At 43.5% G+C, this 19,381-nt stretch overlaps 2 protein-coding genes across 4 annotated transcripts in view; both read right to left on the reverse strand.

Moving 5' to 3' along the window:
* DNAJC13 (DnaJ heat shock protein family (Hsp40) member C13) overlaps window positions 1–6,910 on the reverse strand; it is a 60,432-nt gene extending 53,522 nt beyond the window's left edge. For all 3 annotated transcript variants that reach the window (XM_060280635.1, XM_035129327.2, XM_060280636.1), the window contains exons 1-2: window positions 6,668–6,910; window positions 428–508 (exon numbers count right to left, since the gene is read on the reverse strand). In XM_060280635.1, the coding sequence (XP_060136618.1) occupies window positions 428–495 (68 nt within the window). In that variant the 5' untranslated portion in view covers window positions 496–508; window positions 6,668–6,910. The remainder of the gene's footprint in view (window positions 1–427; window positions 509–6,667) is intronic.
* A 5,219-nt stretch (window positions 6,911–12,129) lies between these two features.
* LOC118092150 (zona pellucida sperm-binding protein 3-like) lies at window positions 12,130–19,381 on the reverse strand. Its single transcript, XM_035129936.2, has 11 exons — window positions 18,992–19,381; window positions 17,946–18,064; window positions 17,758–17,861; window positions 17,473–17,653; window positions 16,822–16,942; window positions 16,435–16,526; window positions 16,217–16,359; window positions 14,729–14,851; window positions 13,752–13,868; window positions 12,482–12,598; window positions 12,130–12,377 (listed from the first exon to the last, which is right to left on the reverse strand). The coding sequence occupies exons 1-11, from the start codon at window positions 19,379–19,381 to the stop codon at window positions 12,286–12,288; spliced, it is 1,599 nt and encodes a 532-aa protein (XP_034985827.2). The 3' UTR covers window positions 12,130–12,285.

Consider the following 19,381-nt stretch of genomic DNA (forward strand, 5'->3'; position numbering starts at 1 on the left):
ACGAATTTTTCGTTATAAGAGAAGACCCGTGGAACGAATTAAATTCGTCTAGCGAGGCACCACTGTATTTGAGATTCATTTGAATGCAAATCAGCATAGAAATGCAATAATCAATCAATCAATCTCTAGTTCATAAATGTATAGGAGGCAGTTAATAAACTGACCACTCAACAACAGATTGTGTGAACATGTCCTGAAACTAATAAATTCTGTTGAAACATAACCTTACATAAAAATAAGCTGTTTAGGAGACCAGTGCTATTTATGAATAATCACAAAGAGATTATTAGATTATTAGCATATTCCAATTCAAATAAATTTTAGCAGACCAGTTTGAAAACTCACAGATGGATAGCAGAAAGGCTATTGTATGTCATTACCACCTCAAAACTCAAAACTGGAGAATAAAATAAACTAGGCTACTTACTTTCCCCTCCATGAATGTTTAGTTGTGTAGAAACAGGCCAAATCTTTATTTTCCCTAATTATATTCATTTTGTGCCAGAACCTGTAACAAAATATGCTTGGGATTAATAAAAGCAATTTGCCACAGAACAGAAATAGATTTTCTACTGAATACACAATACAGTTTGCTAAAGGGGTTGCTTGTTACTCAAAATGTTGAATAACTATTAGCCAAGGGACCCCGACTGACAATAGTTCAGGAGTTCTCTCACATCTCTTTACTAAGCAGCTTCACATAGACTACACAATTATGTGTTAAAAGGGATTGTACCACTTCAAGGTACAGCTGCAGCAAACCACTTTTGAATACCTCCTCATGTACAAAAGAACTCCCTGCAAAGATAAATGTAGCATATCAAGGGCAACCATTGTAGTGCAGCCTTTTGTCTGCTGTACTGTTTTCTATCTGCAGGGTTAGAAGCACAGAGGAGCAGTCAAAATTTGATCACTTATCTGCATTCAGTGATACGGCGTGGAAAATCTTCCAGCGCTCTTTTTTCCAAGTTCTTTAAGTTCATTAGTTACAAAGAATGGGGTGCCAACTGCAAATATTAGGCAAACTTGACTGTTTCAAAGTTTTTAGGCTTCTTCACTAAATACAAGGGAAACATGCTGTACTGCAACTCCCATCACCATTAGTCAATAGAAAAAATGGTAAAGATATTATGGGAGTTGTAGCTCTGCCTCTCATGGGGTCACAAAGAGTCGGACACGACTAAACGACTAAACAACAACAGCTCTGCCTTAACTGAGTCACAGGTTAGCCACCCAAGCTAAAGATTTTTTAAAATGCAAACTGTAGGTTTTTCCAACGCAATGCAAATTTCAATCCCCCCCCCACCCGCACCGGAAATCCGACATTTGCTACTGCAACCTGAAGTTGCTACAGTGGTACCTCGACCTACGAACGACAACCGAATTTTTTGAATTACAAATGGGGCTAATGGCCACACACTTACGAATGTATCGATATCTGAAAGGAAACCACGGCGGTTTTAGATAGGGATTTTTCAACTTATGAATTTTAGATAGGTTTGCTTCGACTTACAAATTTTTCTATTTCCAATGCATTCCTATGGGAAATCGCATTTCCAATGGTGTTTTTCGACTTACGAATTTTTTGACCTACAAAGGTGCCTTCGGAACAGATTAAATTCGTAAGTCGAGGCACCACTGTATTTCCCTTCTATCACTTCATTCTGCTGAGTGTGTAAGTGCATGAAAAGTCAAGTACTACCACAAATTTTTACTGACCGCAAAATATAAGTGTTAAGTCTCAAATACTGTAAAGGGACAAAACAGTTTCCATTCAGCCTTTTCATACTCAAAGCTTATCTATTTAGAGACTTTGCTCCCATAAATCTGGAGAAATGGATCCAATTCTTTGGCAGTAACGATTAGCAGTATGTTCACATGATGTACTTATTATGCAATAACTTATAGAAGAAGGGGAGGAAAGAGGGAACAAGCATACTACTAAGGTAAACAGAGGCTGTAAGGAATATATTTGATACAGGTACAAGTTACTAGGTTACAATTACTTTTTGCTACTATAGCTACAGGCATGTTTCAGCTGTTCCATGCCACTGGGCAAAATTATCACAAGCTTTTATTGTTCAAAGAATGTCATTTGCAAAGAGCCAGGCAGGCTGTGTAGTATCATATAACCATTTAATCAGATTTGTATGAAATAATAACTTCCATCATTTCCATCCTAACGTTATTAACCCAAAGGGTCACTCAAAAATAATATTCAACAATATGTGCAATTAATATTCCTTTTTAGGGTTTTAAAATTAGAATACACTCACTAACACACATCTCTACCCAACCATGATCTTAGTTCTGATCTCTTCTCTATTACTGTGTGCAATTAAGAGCTCATATTTTAAGCCTAAATAAATGCCACTTATATTGATAATGGTGAATTGCTACTCATTTTCCATTGGCTAGCTTTAGAAGAAATTAAAAGATCAGCTGCCACGTGAAGTCAAGAAATGAAGGCTGTTTTAACTCTTCATTATGCTTTAGCTTGTATATACATTGAAGTTGAATTACATTTCCACCCCACCTTTTAATGCCCAGAAGGGCAACTGATAACAGCACAATGAAATACATAAAAATCCAAAAAAACAACACACATTGAAATCCATTTAAATGCTGTGATGCCAGCGATTACAAATAAAAATGATCTCAACAGGCCCGATGAAATAATGATTTTACCAGCGAGCGAGGGGAAACAAGTGAGGTGGCCCAAATTTGAAAGATACCAGCACAGTAGTGTTATGTACAGTATGCTATAAGAACTGCCATATGTGAGTGTGTGGCACAGTGACAGTCACAGGGAGAAGAAAAGGAAGGCACCAGCACAACTAAGGAGTCTCAAATGTTGCACTTAATAAAATGTTAAGGCCCACGGCATGTTGAGTCAGATGACCCAGGAACAACTGAATCAGGCAAGACAGCTGAACCAATTAGGTATGCTCTATTAAAAACTACCTGCTCAATAAACACCAGTGGAAGTTTAGAGAGCCATGAGTTGAGAATGAAAGCACACACATACACAAATTTCTTTCTATCCAAAAATTATATTAGTTTGTGCAGCTTCTCTCACTAAGCAACTTGGTTGCAATATTCCACTAACAGACCTGGTCTACCAAATTATTCCCAAGTTCAATTTCATTGTTAGCAGCCGCCACAGCCAGCATGCAATTAACACATTCTCACTTTGAAGAAAAGTAATGCTATTCTCTCTCTCTCTCTCTCTCTCTCTCTAACATGACTTTCAAGACATCTGAGACATCTGATTTCTTTCAAGTAAAGCAGAACACCCATTGTCTATTATACTAATTCCACACACATCCTTCAACCTCTCAGGTTATACATTTGTAATGTAACTTATTGTGACTTCAAAGTAAAACTGAATTCCACCAAATCTTTCATTAGATGCAAGCTTCCAATGAGTGGCTACATGTTTTTGACAGCTATTTTAACTAATCTGAAGATGTGCAGTAAAGTTGGAAGTATCACGCACAGCATATTTGCTGCTTAAGTGCATCAACCATTCTAACAAAATGAAATCAGCTGTAGGGGTTGTTTGAAGGGAAAATGTTTCAGGAAAGAAAAAAAGAAGAGCAGAAAGGTGGAGTGTTGATGAATGACTTTTCCATTGACTCAGTCAGTTTGAAAATCAATAATGAATTATTGCCATTTGTGTAGTATAGCATTTGTCTGTCTCTAAACAAAAAAACCTTAAAGCTAAGAAATCATGGACAAAGGTCCATAATATTATCTCATATCAAATGTGTTGTACTAGTTATAAGTCAGGGACAACTAACCTTTGGATCGTTGGATATTGCTGAACTATTACTATTATTATTTATTAAATTGTATACCACACTTCTGAAGATCGCAGGGTGGTTCACAACATAAAAATACAAAATGAGAACACAAAATACTTAATACAAAAACCAAGGCAAACCAATAATCCTCTTCCCACTAATACATTAAAAAGGTTCCAGTCATCCATTAGACTGGACCATTAGTTCCAGTCATCACCAGCTCTGGGGTTGCAGCACTCATCTCGCGTTATTGGTTGAGAGAGCCGGCATACAGCTTCCAGGTCATGTGGCCAGCATGACAAAGCCGCTTCTGGCGAACCAGAGCAGCACACGGAAACACCGTTTACCTTCCCGCTGTAGTGGTACCTATTTATCTACTTGCACTTTGACATGCTTTCGAACTGCTAGGTTGGCAGGAGCTGGGACCGAGCAACGGGAGCTCACCCCGTCAGGAGGATTCGAACCACCGACCTTCTGATCAGCAAGCCTTAGGCTCTGTGGTTTAACCCACAGCGCCACCCACGTCCCTACAAAAACATTTACAGGGCCATAAAATGATAATCTGCCAAAGGCCTGGTTGAAAAGAAATGTTTTCGCCTGGGACCTAAACATATGTAATGAAGGCACTAGACAAGCCTTCCCGGGGAGAGCATTCCACAAATGGGGAGCCACCACAACACAATTCCCATTCCCCCTGACTACTGGCCATACTGACCAAGGATGATGGAAATGGTCATCCAGCACACAGAACCCATTATAAAGGAATAAATGTTTAAGATTGTAGTTCCAAACATTCTTACCCAATTGTTAAGGCCCACTGAACTCAATGGGGCTTACTTCTGAGTAGACATGTATAGGATTGCCCTGTACACTACAAACCCACCAAAGCTTCCAATAAGATGCTAAAACTTTGGAAATCCAAGGCCTACTACTAGTAGCATCAAGACAAATGGTTGATCATTTTTACCAAGTTGCATCTATTTTCCTGACTTTGAACTCAACATTGACACTACAAGGCTGATAACCAGGCCTTGGGCTGATTAATATTCTATGTCATTTTAAATGTGTTTGTGAGTGGCGTGTTATTGGTTTGTTTTCTTTCTTGTTTTTATTATGTATTTTGGGTTCCCTTGTATTTTTGTTGTTGTTGTGAACCATCCTGTGATCTTCAGATAAAGGGTGGTATACAAATTTAATAATAAACCACTGTAATTGACTACAATCTGATTAACTTTAAAACAGAGCATACATATAATTCAGAAGAAAGACTGATTTGCCTTACCTACACTGTGGTTTCGCATTTTACACATTAACTTGCATACTTTCCTAAGAAAATAACCACACGGGCTCCTGCATTCATCAAATTATGTATAGAATTAAAAGATACTGCCACTCCCTTGCCAGATGGCCCAATTGCCACAGTTATTTTATTTGCCAATCTACCTCAAAAATTAGCTGGGTTGTGGGCTTTCTGGGAAAATGCAGCAGATAAAGAATTACAAGGACAAACAAACAAAAAGCAGCTTACTTCTGGGTGTTAATGATTAAATGATGGTAAGTGGAAAAACATTTACTCAGATACTCATGCATGTGAACATGCATTCAAATTACTCAGAAGCTGGGGGACATTCCAGAATTGCTTTAAAATTATTTGTACAGTATCAATTCCTGGATGCCAGAGACAGCACATACATTAACATCTTGTTTAAAGTCTATTATATATATTGATTGTTTCCTTTTCCATTCTGGCTCTCAGCGTGAGAAAAGCAGCTCTCAAGTAGAGTCTCTTAAAAGCCATGGCTTGCAGTGCACAAGTGTAAGTGCCGTTTCCTTGCAGAAGTACTCCCTGCTTTGTGGTGAATTATATAAAACACCCTTACTAACCCTACAAAACAAGCCCAGGATTCAAAACACATATTGGATGTGGAACTTCCATTTGAAATGGAACTGAAGATGCAATTCTCAATCACAGCATCATGCAATTCAGAAGCTTGGCAGCGGGTTGGACTGGATGGCCCTTGTGGTCTCTTCCAACTCTATGATTCTATGATTCTATTGCGCACAAATTCTGCCCACCTCCCAAGAATTCACATACCTTACCACCTTTCTAAAGAAAACTCTAAGGCGGGTGGAAATTAAACACAAAAGCGGACTATATCATTTTTTACGCCAATCAATTCTCTCCCCGAAAGACTGGATGGAGCATGCAAGGAAGCAACAAGCTGTGGCACAGATTAACTCTAGCCAGGACATTCTCAGCACAGCATGAAAGTTTTTGGCACAGCTTGTTGCTTCCTTGCAGGCTCCATCCAGTCTTTCGGGGAGAGAATTCATTGACTGGCGTAAAAAATGATATAGTCAGCTTTTTTGTTTAATTTCCACCCACCTTTACAGCACAGGGGCAGCCAGGCAAAGGGGGTGTCCCCCAAACCAAGGGAACCGTTCCATACATATTGATAGGTACAATTGTGGAAGAATGCAGGATTTGTGCTTGGAAACACAACAGTTAACATGCTATAGTAGTGCATAGCCCGCTTCTCCCCTGTTGCTTTGGCCACAGGAAAAGAAAAAAAAGAAAGAGGGATTTTGCAAGCTGGGTACCAGCCTCCCTGAAGCAAATGCGGAAATGAGGGCTAGCTAGACACCTGTTTTAAACCCACCCCACCCCACCTTATTTGCAACCTGCATTTGCCGAGGGGAAATAGGGAGGGGGGGCTTACTGAATTGGGTGTGGGGAGAAAAGAGAAGTCACTGGCTCGGATGAATAAGGGGGAAAGTCCGCCCCCCACTGCATGCAAAGCCCTCGCCGGTTCCCCTCAGTCTCTTTTTTGTGCCCTCCGAGGGGGAACCCATTTATTTACCTGGCCGGGGAGCGGCGCCGTCCAGTCCCCCCCCCCAAACGCCTTGCACTGACAAGGGGCGCCGCGAGTCAGCAGCCCCCGCAGCTGCTTCAGTTGCCTGCCGAGAGGGCTTCTCCTCTTCCTCCTCCTCCTGGGCTGCAGCCGCTACCCCTCCGAAGCGCTGCCGCCTCCCCTCAGAGCCTGGCTCTGGAGGCCGCCATCTTCGCTCGGGCAGGGGAGCCACCCTCCGCGCGCACGCGCAGTCCAGGCAGAGGCCGACCGCCGCCGCCTGCCCGGCCTGGTCACGCGACGAGCTCAGCTGACCCGCTCAGTAATCAGCCGCCTTCCCCACACCTCGCTTCCCATTGCCTGAGGGAAGTGGGCATGCGCAGAGCGCGCAGCTGGAGGGAGGGAGGGAGGGAGAGAGGGGCGGAGCGAAGGGAGAGAACGCTCCACGCTCTGACCGGGGAGGGTGAGGTGTGGTAGAGTAGTCCTGGGAATGGAGGTTCTCTCTCTCCATTCCCAGGATAATATATATAAAGATTTTTATTTATACTTTTCAAATTTATACTTTTCATTAATTTTACAGTCATTTGAGCATTTCAGAGTTTGACTTCCTTCTCTTTCTGCTGCTCCTTAAATTTATTTTTCAAATCTGCTGCATATCCAAATTCATTTAATTTGCTCATTTATCTACTTTAAATATAAACTCTTAGAAAACTGCCTGTCTCTCTTAGGTCTTTGGCTTCGTTTCCGGTCACTTTTTGGGGAAGAAGGCCTGGGCCTTGGGGCAGGACATATACAGCCCTTCACCCGAAGATCACAGGGCTGTTCACAACATTGAAAATACAAAGTGGGAGCACAAAATGCATTTGTTGGCATCCACCTGTCTCAGGAGACAATGGGAGAGCGCAGAGTTACAGCATCAGCTGTGGCTATAGAGACTTAATACTGGGGAGACATATTACAGAATCATAAAATTGGAAAAGGTTGCATGGGTCATCTAGTCCAACCCTCCTGCAATGCAGGAATGTTTTGCCCGGTGCTTTTTCCCTACCATGGGGTAGGAAAGAATTTATTTATCTTTGTTGGATTGTGCTTTAAACTCTGTGCCAATATTCACGGGCTCAGTTTTGTAAAGGATGCCCCCCCCCACAGCTCCAAATATTATCACTGTTGGCTGAGCTCATTCATGTATTTAATTATTTACATTTATATCCTGCCTTTTCTCCCAGGAGCTCAAGGTAGTGTTCATCTACCCATTAATTAGTGTTGTCTCCCCATTTTCTTCTCACAACAACCCTGTGAGGTGGGTTAGAGTGACTGAGGGACTCATTGGCCCAGGGTCACCCAGTGAGATTCATGGCTGAAGTGGGGTGGGGGTGGGGGATTTGAACCCTGGTCACCCAGGTCCAGCACTCTTAATGACTACACCATGTTGGCTCAGGTGAGTGGGCATCAAGTAGCTTGGCCAGTAGGGCACCCCTACCGCTCCAAATGGTGGCTCAGGAAAGGGTAGGGAGGCCAGCACAATCCCAAACCTACAACTGAACAGTTTTGCCTCTCTTTTAACTGCCTGTTTCTGAGAGTTCTTCCTAAAAATTTGAACGTTCATAGGACAGTAATGCTTCACTGTCACATAGCTCCTTCCTTTGAAATTATTACTCATAGGCACTCATTAACGCTCATTCTAGGAAGATATATGTAATTCTCCATAAACTACCGGTAAGGTTACCAGATGTCCCCATTTCCCGGAGACAGTCCCCGGATTTACAATTCAGTCCCCTGACAAATTCAATCTCTTTAGTAGGAAGTTGAAAAGTGTCCCTGGATTAATTGAAAAAATCTGGTAACCTTACCATAAACTGTCCTGTAAATGTGAATGGCAGGGACAATTGTGTCTCTGCTCATGGAGGTAGCATTTTTAGCTATCATGACCAGGGCTTTTTTCCAGCTGGAACTCGCTGGAACTGAGTTCCAGCACCTCTCAGGTGGGTGCCATTGTCATTATAAGAGAACAAGGGAGGTGTTCATGGCGAGTCCTGGGACCTCTTTTTCTAGAAAAATAGCACTGATCATGATTAGTAACCACTAGTAGTATTATCCTCCATGAATTTGTCTAATCCCATTTTAAATCCAGATACATCTTCTAGTTTTAACCCTGCGCTGTGATGCTCTCCCCACCTGTGGAAGGCTGTCCTCAACGGGGAAACATCCTGAGCATTTTATGCTTTAGCCATCCATGCCAGCGGTATCAGTTGAAGAATCCTGCCTGCATTTCTGCCTTTCCCATTTCGTCATCTTAAAAACTAAATGGCCAATTCCATCCCAGTCTCATCTCCTAGCTCTTGTAATTAGAACCCAGAGAATGTTCCATTTACCTTTGATGCTGTCAGAAGAAACTCGCATTTCTCAGCCCAACTTGAGGATCAATTCAGCATCCTGTATCAATTACTTTTACTGCTATGCAAACACAGTTTTCCGCATGAACTCCACTGCCCTTGAAAACAGGTGTTGCATGTTCAAACTCTCTCACAGTAACATCCAAACTCCCTGGACATGCATGTTACTCTTCTGCATGCAAGCAGGAAAAAACAGATTTCTCCCTTGTGGAAAACAACTACACACTCTAGTCTTGATATGGGATTAATAGCCGGCCTTTGTGTATTATGACATTTCACACCTGATCTCTTGGTTGGTAGACAGCAGAAATGCAGAATGCAACGACCAGCTTAACCTTTTTTTCTTTTATTTCAGAGCTTTCCAAACCAGTTAATGTGTCAGCTGCAGTGTGTAGGTGTGTCATAAAAACACTCCCTGTGCTTCTCCCAGGGCTGGAAATGAATTGGTTCAACCTCTGGTTTGCTAGTAAAACTGAATTACTGTGTCACGAAATGATGCATGTCTAAAAAGCGTGTCACCAACATAAAAAGTTTGGAAAGCTCTGTTTTTATTTTCTTCTGACAGTCATTTTAATCAATTTTTTTTTACTGGATTTGTTGTCATGAAAGGGGAGTAGAGTCATTTATAGTTTCCAGAACCGCTATTGCAATTTTGAACAAGGAAAAATAGAATTACCCACATCTTTGAATCATGCTGCAGGCAATTCATTCACTATTAAAAAAAATAAGAATTGTCCACTAGGATCAGGTGTTTAGGGCTGCTCTTCTTTTGGCACCATAGTTACTGTTTGCATACTTGCCCCTCACTTTATTTAGAATCATAGAATTGCAAGGGACCTCGAAGGTCATCCAGTCCAACCCCCTGCAATGCAGGAATCCTCTTGCCTGATGAGGGGCTCAAACTCATGACCCCGAGATCGTTAGAGTGAGGGCGTGTGTACGTCTCAAGGATGAGGAAAGCAAACATTGCTGATCTACATGGGCTTAGATACTGTACTGCAAAATGATTGTTTATGGTGCCTGAGTTCAGCAGGGTTCCTGTAAACAAACGAAGCATAAATGTAGAAGTAGTATCGGGTACAACAAGAAACAGGAAGGAAGCAGGGATAAAATGCTGGCAGCAGCATACTGTTTCTTCAAGCAACAATAAAAGATTTGTCAACATATTAGCGAGTCATCGGTGTATTTATATGGAGTGGATAGGCCTCAGCTGTTTGAAGCTTTCAGGATAACAGGAAGATGACAGACGATGCCTATCAATCTTCTCAAATATTAAATAGATTTCTAGAAGCAGACCAATAGTAGTTGTGTGTGTGGTGTTTTTTTTGGGGGGGGGGAGGAATTATTATTCTAGCATAAATGGTTAAAGGCCTACAAGGGCTTGGTCAGATAATGACCTATTTTAAAAATTCAGTTAACATCTTACCTCTGCAAGAGATAGGAAAATTGAATGGAACTTTATTTGTATTCTACAGCTATACTGTTCTAAGGACTATTTCAGCAGGAGCTTTCTTTTGAATGATAAACAGGGTCCTTTTAAATGTTTATCTTTTTCTGGTCAGGCTGAACAGGGAGATTTTAAAGTCGAGCTCCGAGCTGTCACTGTAGTAGGTCTTATGCAATCCTTGTTACCGGTAGCAGTTTGCTGCTGTTGGTTTAAAAGCTAGGAAAGCAAGATGTTACAGGGACTCAGAATGATGACTCAGCAGACAAAGACCGAAAGCTCTCCACTTCAGCTGCCGGCATACAAATGGCAAAATACCGGCTCTTCTGGTTAGACACTAAACAAACTAAACAGAGCTTGCCAAAGGTCTAAGTTCAAATGAAATGATTTTAGCTCTGCTTCCTTTGACACACAGCAGCTATTACATCAGAAGCCTGTTAAAAAGCCATTAAACAAGGTTGTGCAAAGCACATGACTTCCCCTCATATTGAGAAGTTGGCATGCTTTCTCGCCAAAGCTAGGGTAGTGCTCCTAGTCTTGAGGCATAAAACACAATATTTCCACTTAAGAACATGAGTACTGTAAAGGATCTCAGTTACATACACCCCAACTCAACAACTAGGGGATCAGATGATAGATATCCCAATTTAGTTTGAATGGCACAAATTTGGCCAACGAACAATGTATTTAGCATATCAAGCACACAGTGTCCAGTATTTCAAATAGAGGACTGCCTTCTGCAGACGTTTGAAACCCAGGACTGCTCTCTGCAAATGGGAACACCTGGCCACTTGCTAGCCACTACCCCCGGCCAAAATGTGAGAAAAATCTGCCTTTAAACACCCCGTATCTTCATTTGTTGAATTTGTATCGCCAACCAAGCCCTTAAGGTAACTCAAACCCGAGCAATACCAGTTTTAATTGCAAGTTACAGCAGAAAATTATACTTTACCTTCTCAGATTGTCTCAGTTTTGTTTTACTGTATAGGCTTGAGGCTATGCATTTCAGCTGTTAACACCACTGAGCCATTTTTTAAAAGAACCTCAAGAATTTGAGGTTCTTCTACGGCAGGACTTTTTAACTGCTGCAAGAAGATTTGAGAGGGCAGTCTTCTATTGGAAGGCAGAATTTCTCTGCCAATGGAGTGTTACGACTGAAGGGCTAGCCTAGGGATATACAAAGGCAGGCATCCCCAAACTGCGGCCCTCCAGATGTTTTGGCCTACAACTCCCATGATCCCTAGCTAACAGGACCAGTGGTCAGGGAAGATGGGAATTGTAGTCCAAAACATCTGGAGGGCCAAAGTTTGGGGATGCCTGTACAAAGGCATTGCTTTCCATTTCTCCCTGTATTAGTTGAATGCTGCACTGCTGCTGTTCTGCTGCAGTTCGGCTTCCCGGAAAAGTTGTGTTATTAGTCTCGCTGTGATGAGATTTTACATAAAATCATAGCTATTTAAAGTCGCTTTTGTGAGTCAAGCAACTAATGTAAATAATTATTATTCTGCACCATCCAATTCAAAGGAGACCTCAATGTAAATGGGGGAAAAACAACAACATCAATTGCACATTGTTATGCATCACTTGCCGATTGAAAACAACATGTGTTTTATTTTTCATTTCGGTAGTCCATTTTGCTTAAGCCCTTGCAGAGGGTGATCCACCTGGCCTCAAGCTTTGAAGCTTGTGCAGCAGACATTACATAAACACAATTCTTGCCCGCTGTACAGTTTCAGGCTGCAAGAAAAAAACCTCAGTATTCAATATACAAGCAAATGGTTTTATCCACATATCTAGAAGACGCAGCTCAATATGGCAAGCACCACGATTGCAGCTGCTGTGGTTTGGATTTGTTCCAGGACAGTCCCCTTCGGTGATGCAGTGCCTAAAAGGAGTTTAAGAAGTTATTAAAATCAAGAGCTCCATCTCCCATGGTTTGCTACCCAACCCCTTTAGTAAACGGTGCCATGCATTCATTATGTCCATTACCTTGCAGTGACAACTTTGCTATCTCCACAGAGGGTGCCAGCTTACCCAAGCTTTCATCTGTAGCAGAGGTTAGCTTGGCCGCAACAACATTTTCAGGTGTGGTGTGTGGTGCACCATCTATAGTCAAGGGAATAGGAGTGTTAAGGCATTGGCTTGTCAAAGGGTTTGTCGAGAACGGCGACTTTGGAGGCTCAGAGGCAAAGCCACCATTTTGCTTTTAAAAAAAGTTTTACAGGGCTTTAAAAAGGAGGAGGAGGAGAAAGAAGAAGAAGGAGGAAGGAAGTTACAGTTCCTGTTGCTTTTAACTGCATCTTGATTTGTTCTGTGTTAGCTACAATTAGCCATTCATTACACTTCTGATTTTCACCTCTCTACAGTGACAACTTTGACAACTTTGGAAGTCTAATGAAATCCGTTCCGGAAGTCCGTTTGACTTCTGAAATGTTCGGAAATCAAGGTGTGGCTTCCGATTGGCTGTAGGAAGCTCCTGCAGCCAATCAGAAGCCGCGCCGGACATTTGGGTTCCAAAGAACGCTCATAAACTGGAACACCTTCTGGGTTTGCGGCGTTCGGGAGCCAAACTGTTCGACTCGCAAGGCGTTCAGGATCCAAGGTACAACTGTATTTCCAATCCGTGAGTGCCAGACCTTATGTAGCCAAAACAGCACCACCCATCCACAAACTTTAGAGGGATACCCTCCAAAAAACAGTCAAATGAGGATTGTTTTTGCTCTGGAGTTGACTGACTGGTGATTTTTGAATCATAAATAGCAGCATTCACACTGCAACATTTTGTTTCAGGTCCCACTTGTCTATCCCATTCTGGCCTCAGGACTTACTTGGGTAGACACCCTCCCTAACACTTCCCAAGATCCCAGTATATGGGTTTAGGAAAGAAAATCACCATAGCTGTAGTAATTATTGGAGCAGATTTCTTAGAGAAAATTGCAAAAGGTGGAGCAGAAGCCATGACTACAGTTACTGAGAGGTAAGAGCCTTTGGGGAAATCTATGGATTCTCTAATATAAAGCCGTCTATTTTATTACATTTATATGCCACTTGTATCTTCCAAGGATCTCAAAGTAGTGTACATGGTTCTTCCCATTTCATCCTCACAACCACCCTGTGAGGTAGGTTAGACTAAGAGATGGCGAGTGACTGTGGCCCAAGGTGAGCTTAAAGGCCGAGTGGGGATTCAAACCCTGCTCTCCCAGGTCTTAGTCCATCTCTCTAACCATTATGCCACACTGGCTCTCTAAAAGGACCTTACCAGTTGTTGTCACAGCCTCATCGGAATCCAGGAGCCATCCGAGTCCTTCGTCTGCCTTGAGGATAAACTGGCGTCCAACTGTAGAGTCAGCCTCGGCTTCTATCACATGAGATTCACCTTTAAGAAAGGAATCACAACAAGACAGATTTACATGTTAAGCTCCTCCACTTTCTGGCCCAGCAGTGAACTTCAGTATTTAACAAGTCTCCTATGTACTCAAGTGATTTCAACTCCAGGATTTACTGAGAACGTAGAACTAGGAAGCGTTTGGTATGTTGTAGCCTCTAGACAAGTACATTTCATGCAAATAGCACGTTCTCAGCCTCCAGGCCGTGTGACATCAATAGCCCTACCTTCAAGAAAGGTCATTCCCCCAATACCAAAGTAAATATGTTTCACAAAAACGTGAAGAAAACAGATCATTTCTTCCCATCGTGAGGCTTAGATGAGAGGCTTCCATTGGTAAGTGGCTTGAAGCTCTCTAGGAATGCCACATAGACAGGAAGACGAGAGGGTAATGAAATTTGTTACCTGGCTTTCGCCACCAAGTGCCGGGGCTGTGTGTGGGTGTGTGGCAACAATTCAAAATTCAGTATTTTAAAAAGTTAAAACAAGTTACAGTCACAGGAATAGGGTGGATCCTGAAAACCTCAGATGTCAAGGAGAACTGCCTCTTCTCTGTTGGGGGGCTGCACACCTGGAGCCCCCCAATTTCTCTCTGCACCTCCACTTCTCCATTCAGTCTTCTTTAGGAGGTTGCCTGGGAAGGAACTGATCATTCTCGCCAGAAGTCTGAACTGAATGGTTGCAGAGCGAATCATGGCTTCATCTGTTTTGACCATCTCCTCTGCAATTTCCCCCTTCTTGCCCCCTTCCAGGATTTCCCCACTTGCATGAAGTTAGGTGGAGGGCCACAGATTCCCCCACCCCTACTTTATCATAGCACAAGCCTTTGGTTCGGCCATTTCCTTTCTTACCTTGGGCCCCCATGTCTGTTGTTCCCACGTCCCCTTTCTGGAGGTCCCAAGGAGCATCAAGGATTAAGAGAGGTCCCACCAGAAGGTCCGCCTCAGCTTCCCCTTCCGAGATGCCAACGGTAGCTAGAAGCGAACAACAGAACGGGTTTTAGAGCCTTAAAGGAAGCTTATCCCCGGGTGTTAAAGGCAAGAGCTGGTCCCACAAGCTTTTTGTGCAATGTGGAAAAAAATACTGTACCTTTTTGAAATTCCATGCACATAGCTTTTACCTTTGAAATATGGGAAATGTTTAGCTCTTAGCATCACTTATGGCAACATTCAAGCATTCCCACTCAGTTTAGAAATGCAGAAGTTTCCAGAATATCCAGCTAGTGTGTAGTTTGCAGTTCTCAGTAGCTGAGCTATTGCCATAGAGTAAATTCAGAAAATCCTGCCAACCTAGCGGTTCGAAAGCACGTCAAAATGCAAGTAGATAAATAGGAACCGCTCCAGCGGGAAGGTAAACAGCGTTTCCATGTGCTGCTCTGGTTTGCCAAAAGTGGCTTTGTCATGCTGGCCACATGACCTGGAAGCTATACGCCGGCTCCCTCAGCCAATAATGCGAGATGAGCGCGCAACCCCAGAGTCGGTCACGACTGGACCTAATGGTCAGGGGGTCCCTTTACCTTGTTTTACTAAATTCAGAGTAGGGGGCGGGAATCTGTGGCAGGCCAGTTATTGCTTGGGTACAATGTTACATCCATACTATGTACTTACAATTTATTCTTTATACCCCACCCATCTGGCTGGGTTTCCCCAGCCACTCTGGGCGGCTCCCAACGGGTTCCACGGCGTGCACATGCGCAGAACCGATCTGTGCAGTTCGCGCATGCACAGCAGCGTTCTATCAGCATTTCACGCACATGTGCCATCGCCGCTCAGATTAAGTACTTTTTGGGGTGCGGATGGCACCCCAGAACCAATTAAGTACTTAACCCGAGGTACCACTGTAGTTGTTCATTTCCTTGACATCTGATGGAAGGACGTTCCACAGGGAGGGCACCACGACCAAAAAGGCCCTCTGCCTGGTTCCCTGTAACCTCACTTCTCGCACTGAGGGAAACGCCAGAAGGCCCTCGGAGCTGGACCTCAGTCTCCGGGCTGAATGATGGGGGTGGAGATGCTCCTTCAGGTATACTGGAGCAGGGCTGTTTAGGGCTTTAAAGGCCAGCACCAACACTTTGAAACGTACTGGGAGCCAATGTAGGTCTTTCAGTACTGGTGTTAAGCCCATGGCTCCCCCCCCCAAGGAATCCTGGGAACTGCAGTTTACCCCCCACCCCCAAACAAAGTTAGCAAACTATAGTTCTCGGGATGCTTTGGGGGAAGATGTAAGATGTGACCCAAATCCCATTATACCTGGCTATACTGGAAGGAGCTGGTGGCAGGTAGAATCTAACACCACCTGGAGGGTTACAGGTTCCCCCACCGCCCAGGTTTAGAGCATACCTGACCCCGAAGTCACTTGTTTCCACTGTTCTGGTGTACGGCGATTGCTGGGGTTGTTTGTGCTGGGCCATCCTTTAGATGATGCACAGTTCCCAGTCTCACAGCAGTTACAGATGTCCTCGGAGCCTTCTACTGGTAGCCAACTGATACATACGAAAAGGTCACGTTAGTACTCCTCAAAGTCCTGTCTTTCCCATGACGCATGCTGCGATACTTACAGGCTTCTTTGGCTGTTGAACGAACAAGCTTTATTTAGAGGATCTGGTCCTTTGTCGGTCGTGACGCCTCTCAGATGGCAAGCAATGTAGATCTTGAAGGGAAATTAAACAGGGTCAGGGGGGGGGATGCTACCATCTCACTGTAAATGAAAAAGGTAAGCAGGGCCAGTTGTCCAGGGACAAGACAAAATATGGCCTTCATGGAAAGAAGTGGCCTGCATGGCCAGCTGAATCTTACTTCAGCGCTGTTAAGGACAGCAGCAGGCACTCTTAAGGAGGCGGAGGGTGGATCACTGGCCTTTCCCATCAACACCCTCACCATCACTTTTATTCTGCCCAATGGTAGGGCTGGCCCTGGAAGCTAGTGAGACGAAGGAGTCCTCTCACCAAGTTCCTTATGTCCTCAGCAAATCTGAACGCTTCTATGGTGAACTGGAGGGTTTCCAGGCGTGGTCTTGGGATTTTGAAGGCTGATTTCACATCATGAATTCTCCCGTCGACCAGGCATCTGGATCCAAAGACGGTACAGTCAAGAATAAAAACGCTTGAGCATTATTCCAGTGCTGCAACTATTTGGGAATGGAGGGCCCCATTAAAACGTGCAACCTGATCTTATGTATGTTTACGCAGAAGCAAGCCCTGGGTGTTTTTACTTCCGAGGAGGTGTGTGTAGAACCGCAGCCTTACAGCACAATCCTCACCACGGCCACTCAAAGGCATTCAAAGGGACTTACTCCCAGGTAAGTTGCGTTAGGATTGCGGCCTTAATTGATTCTAGGTTGGTAGAGGCAGGAGTGATTCTGTGTGAATCTCTTCTGAAGGTGGGCAAGCAGACAGAGATCCTCTGCTGCCTGTGTGGATTGGGTCACTACCGTAATAGACATCCCCCCCCAAAAAAAAATCCCTATGCCGTTTTTCACCAGAGGGAGCCATCACTTAACTCCTGGAGTCACACACTGATCTAAAATTGGGGTGGCATGTAACATAATCCCTTTTCCAGTCAGTGTCTCTCTCTCTATCCCCCCCCCCCAATCTTACCCATGAAAGTCAAGAATTGCATATTGTAGGCTGGCATCTTCTTCTGGCATCTGTGTGGCCACACAGCTATCAACTAATAGCCTGAGAGGTAACTGGTCTTCTCGCCTCTCAACATCTGCTTGGATATGGAGATAGTCGCCCAGCCAATATCGAGTAGACTTCCTCTCAGCACTCCAGTCATCTATAGTCACCCACAACAAAGAAAGGAAAGGAGGAGGAGGAGAGAGGGAGACTTAAAATAGTATCTGACCAACTGTCCTCTTCAGGGTTTGGAATCTCCCTTACCAGTCATCAGACGCAGGGAAAAGCGGAACCCTCCTTCTGCAGACTTTGTCGAAGTAAAAGGAACCCCAATAGGCTTGGTGCCATTGCTGCTCACCTTATCTTCCCTAAAAAGCAAAAAATAAATAAATTACAACTCGGTGGATGTTGACATGCAAGTGGGATACTGAACTGTGGCCTAAGATGCTCACCTAGGGTAGTGGCACTCAATAGGGATCTCTACTGAGCTGTTCCTTGCAATTCCAGGGCCGCTTGCAGAGCTTGGGTTATAGTACAGTCTTGTGCGGTAGACCAGGGAGTCTGCTGTTGTCTGGAAGAATAAAGCAACCCAGGTTTCAATATTCTGTATTTTTATTGTTCAGAGTTATTGCCCGTTACCTATTAAAACAAAGTGGCTGGGGAGTGAACGTAACTAAGGTCAGGCTACTTTTTAATTTTGGCATAACTTTGGTGAGCTGCATTTTCAAGAAACTACAGTACACGCCTGGCCAGGGATGGAGGAGAAATTAGAATCAGCTTGTGTTTCAAGATGAAACTAACCAGTTCACGCTTGTCAAGCAATATGTGAACGAAAAGAGAGTTATCCTTTGGAGTTTGCACAATGCAAATCTAAAGTCAAGTAATGTGTATAAGAATGCAAACACTAATGTGAAGTATGCACATAAATTCATACATTGGTGAAAATGACACAAAACTGCATTATGGGGAAACTGTGCTGCACAAATGCAAAACAAAATTAACACTAAAATGTGAGAGCTTAAAAAAAAAGCCCCACAAACTTATGTGGAAATGTGGAGAGCTGAACTTGGGGCTGGAAAAAACAAACCGAAACAATCTCAGGTTGATATATTTCCCCATCCCTAATAATGCATTCAAACAAGCACATGTAATGTGATCACTTTAATTTTCAGAGAAGACACATCTGCAGGGCCCAGCACAAGTTTTCAGTTGCAAATTGCTCCCCAAAGTGCTGTTTACAGGACAGGACAGCCTTTTCATTAGGCAGAATAAGGCAGCTGCTTCATAAAAGGGAAGCAAATTACTATGTAATTTATTATTGCTACACTTTATTCTGCCGGGGAGAGAGAGAGATTTCTGCACCTGAGGCAGAAACTCCCACAGGAATAACTCTGCAAAGTAGGAAGCCCCACTGAGTACAACAGGACTTACTCCAAGGTAAGTGCATATAGGAATAAAACATAAGAAGGATCTTATTTGTACACAAGTCTCACATTACCTGTAGATTAATGCCACACTCTTGAAGCCCCACCTCAAAAACAACCAAGTCAGAAGCATTAGCAGAAGTGTATCGGCAGCCTTGCAAGCCTAAGTGGAGATCAGCTGCTTGGATCAGCTGCTCGGACCCAAACAGATCTCTGCGAACGGCTATCACCATTTCGTCTTCGTGGCATTGCACTGCAACATGTCGCAGAGAGCTAGCGGGTGACCAAGTCAAGGGCTGCCTAGGAGAAGGCACATCAGCTTGCCTTGAAGATTCTTCGCTAGCTCCATTATGCAGTTGCCCAGTGATGGGCTTGTGCCTCGGAGACTCCCCCGTAGTAGCACAAGCCACACTCTCAATCACGCAACACAACAATAAGCACCCAAGCCCTTTGGAGTACCACAT

Source organism: Zootoca vivipara, chromosome 12 (genome assembly GCF_963506605.1).
Source record: "Zootoca vivipara chromosome 12, rZooViv1.1, whole genome shotgun sequence".
Classification (NCBI taxonomy): Eukaryota; Metazoa; Chordata; class Lepidosauria; order Squamata; family Lacertidae; genus Zootoca; species Zootoca vivipara.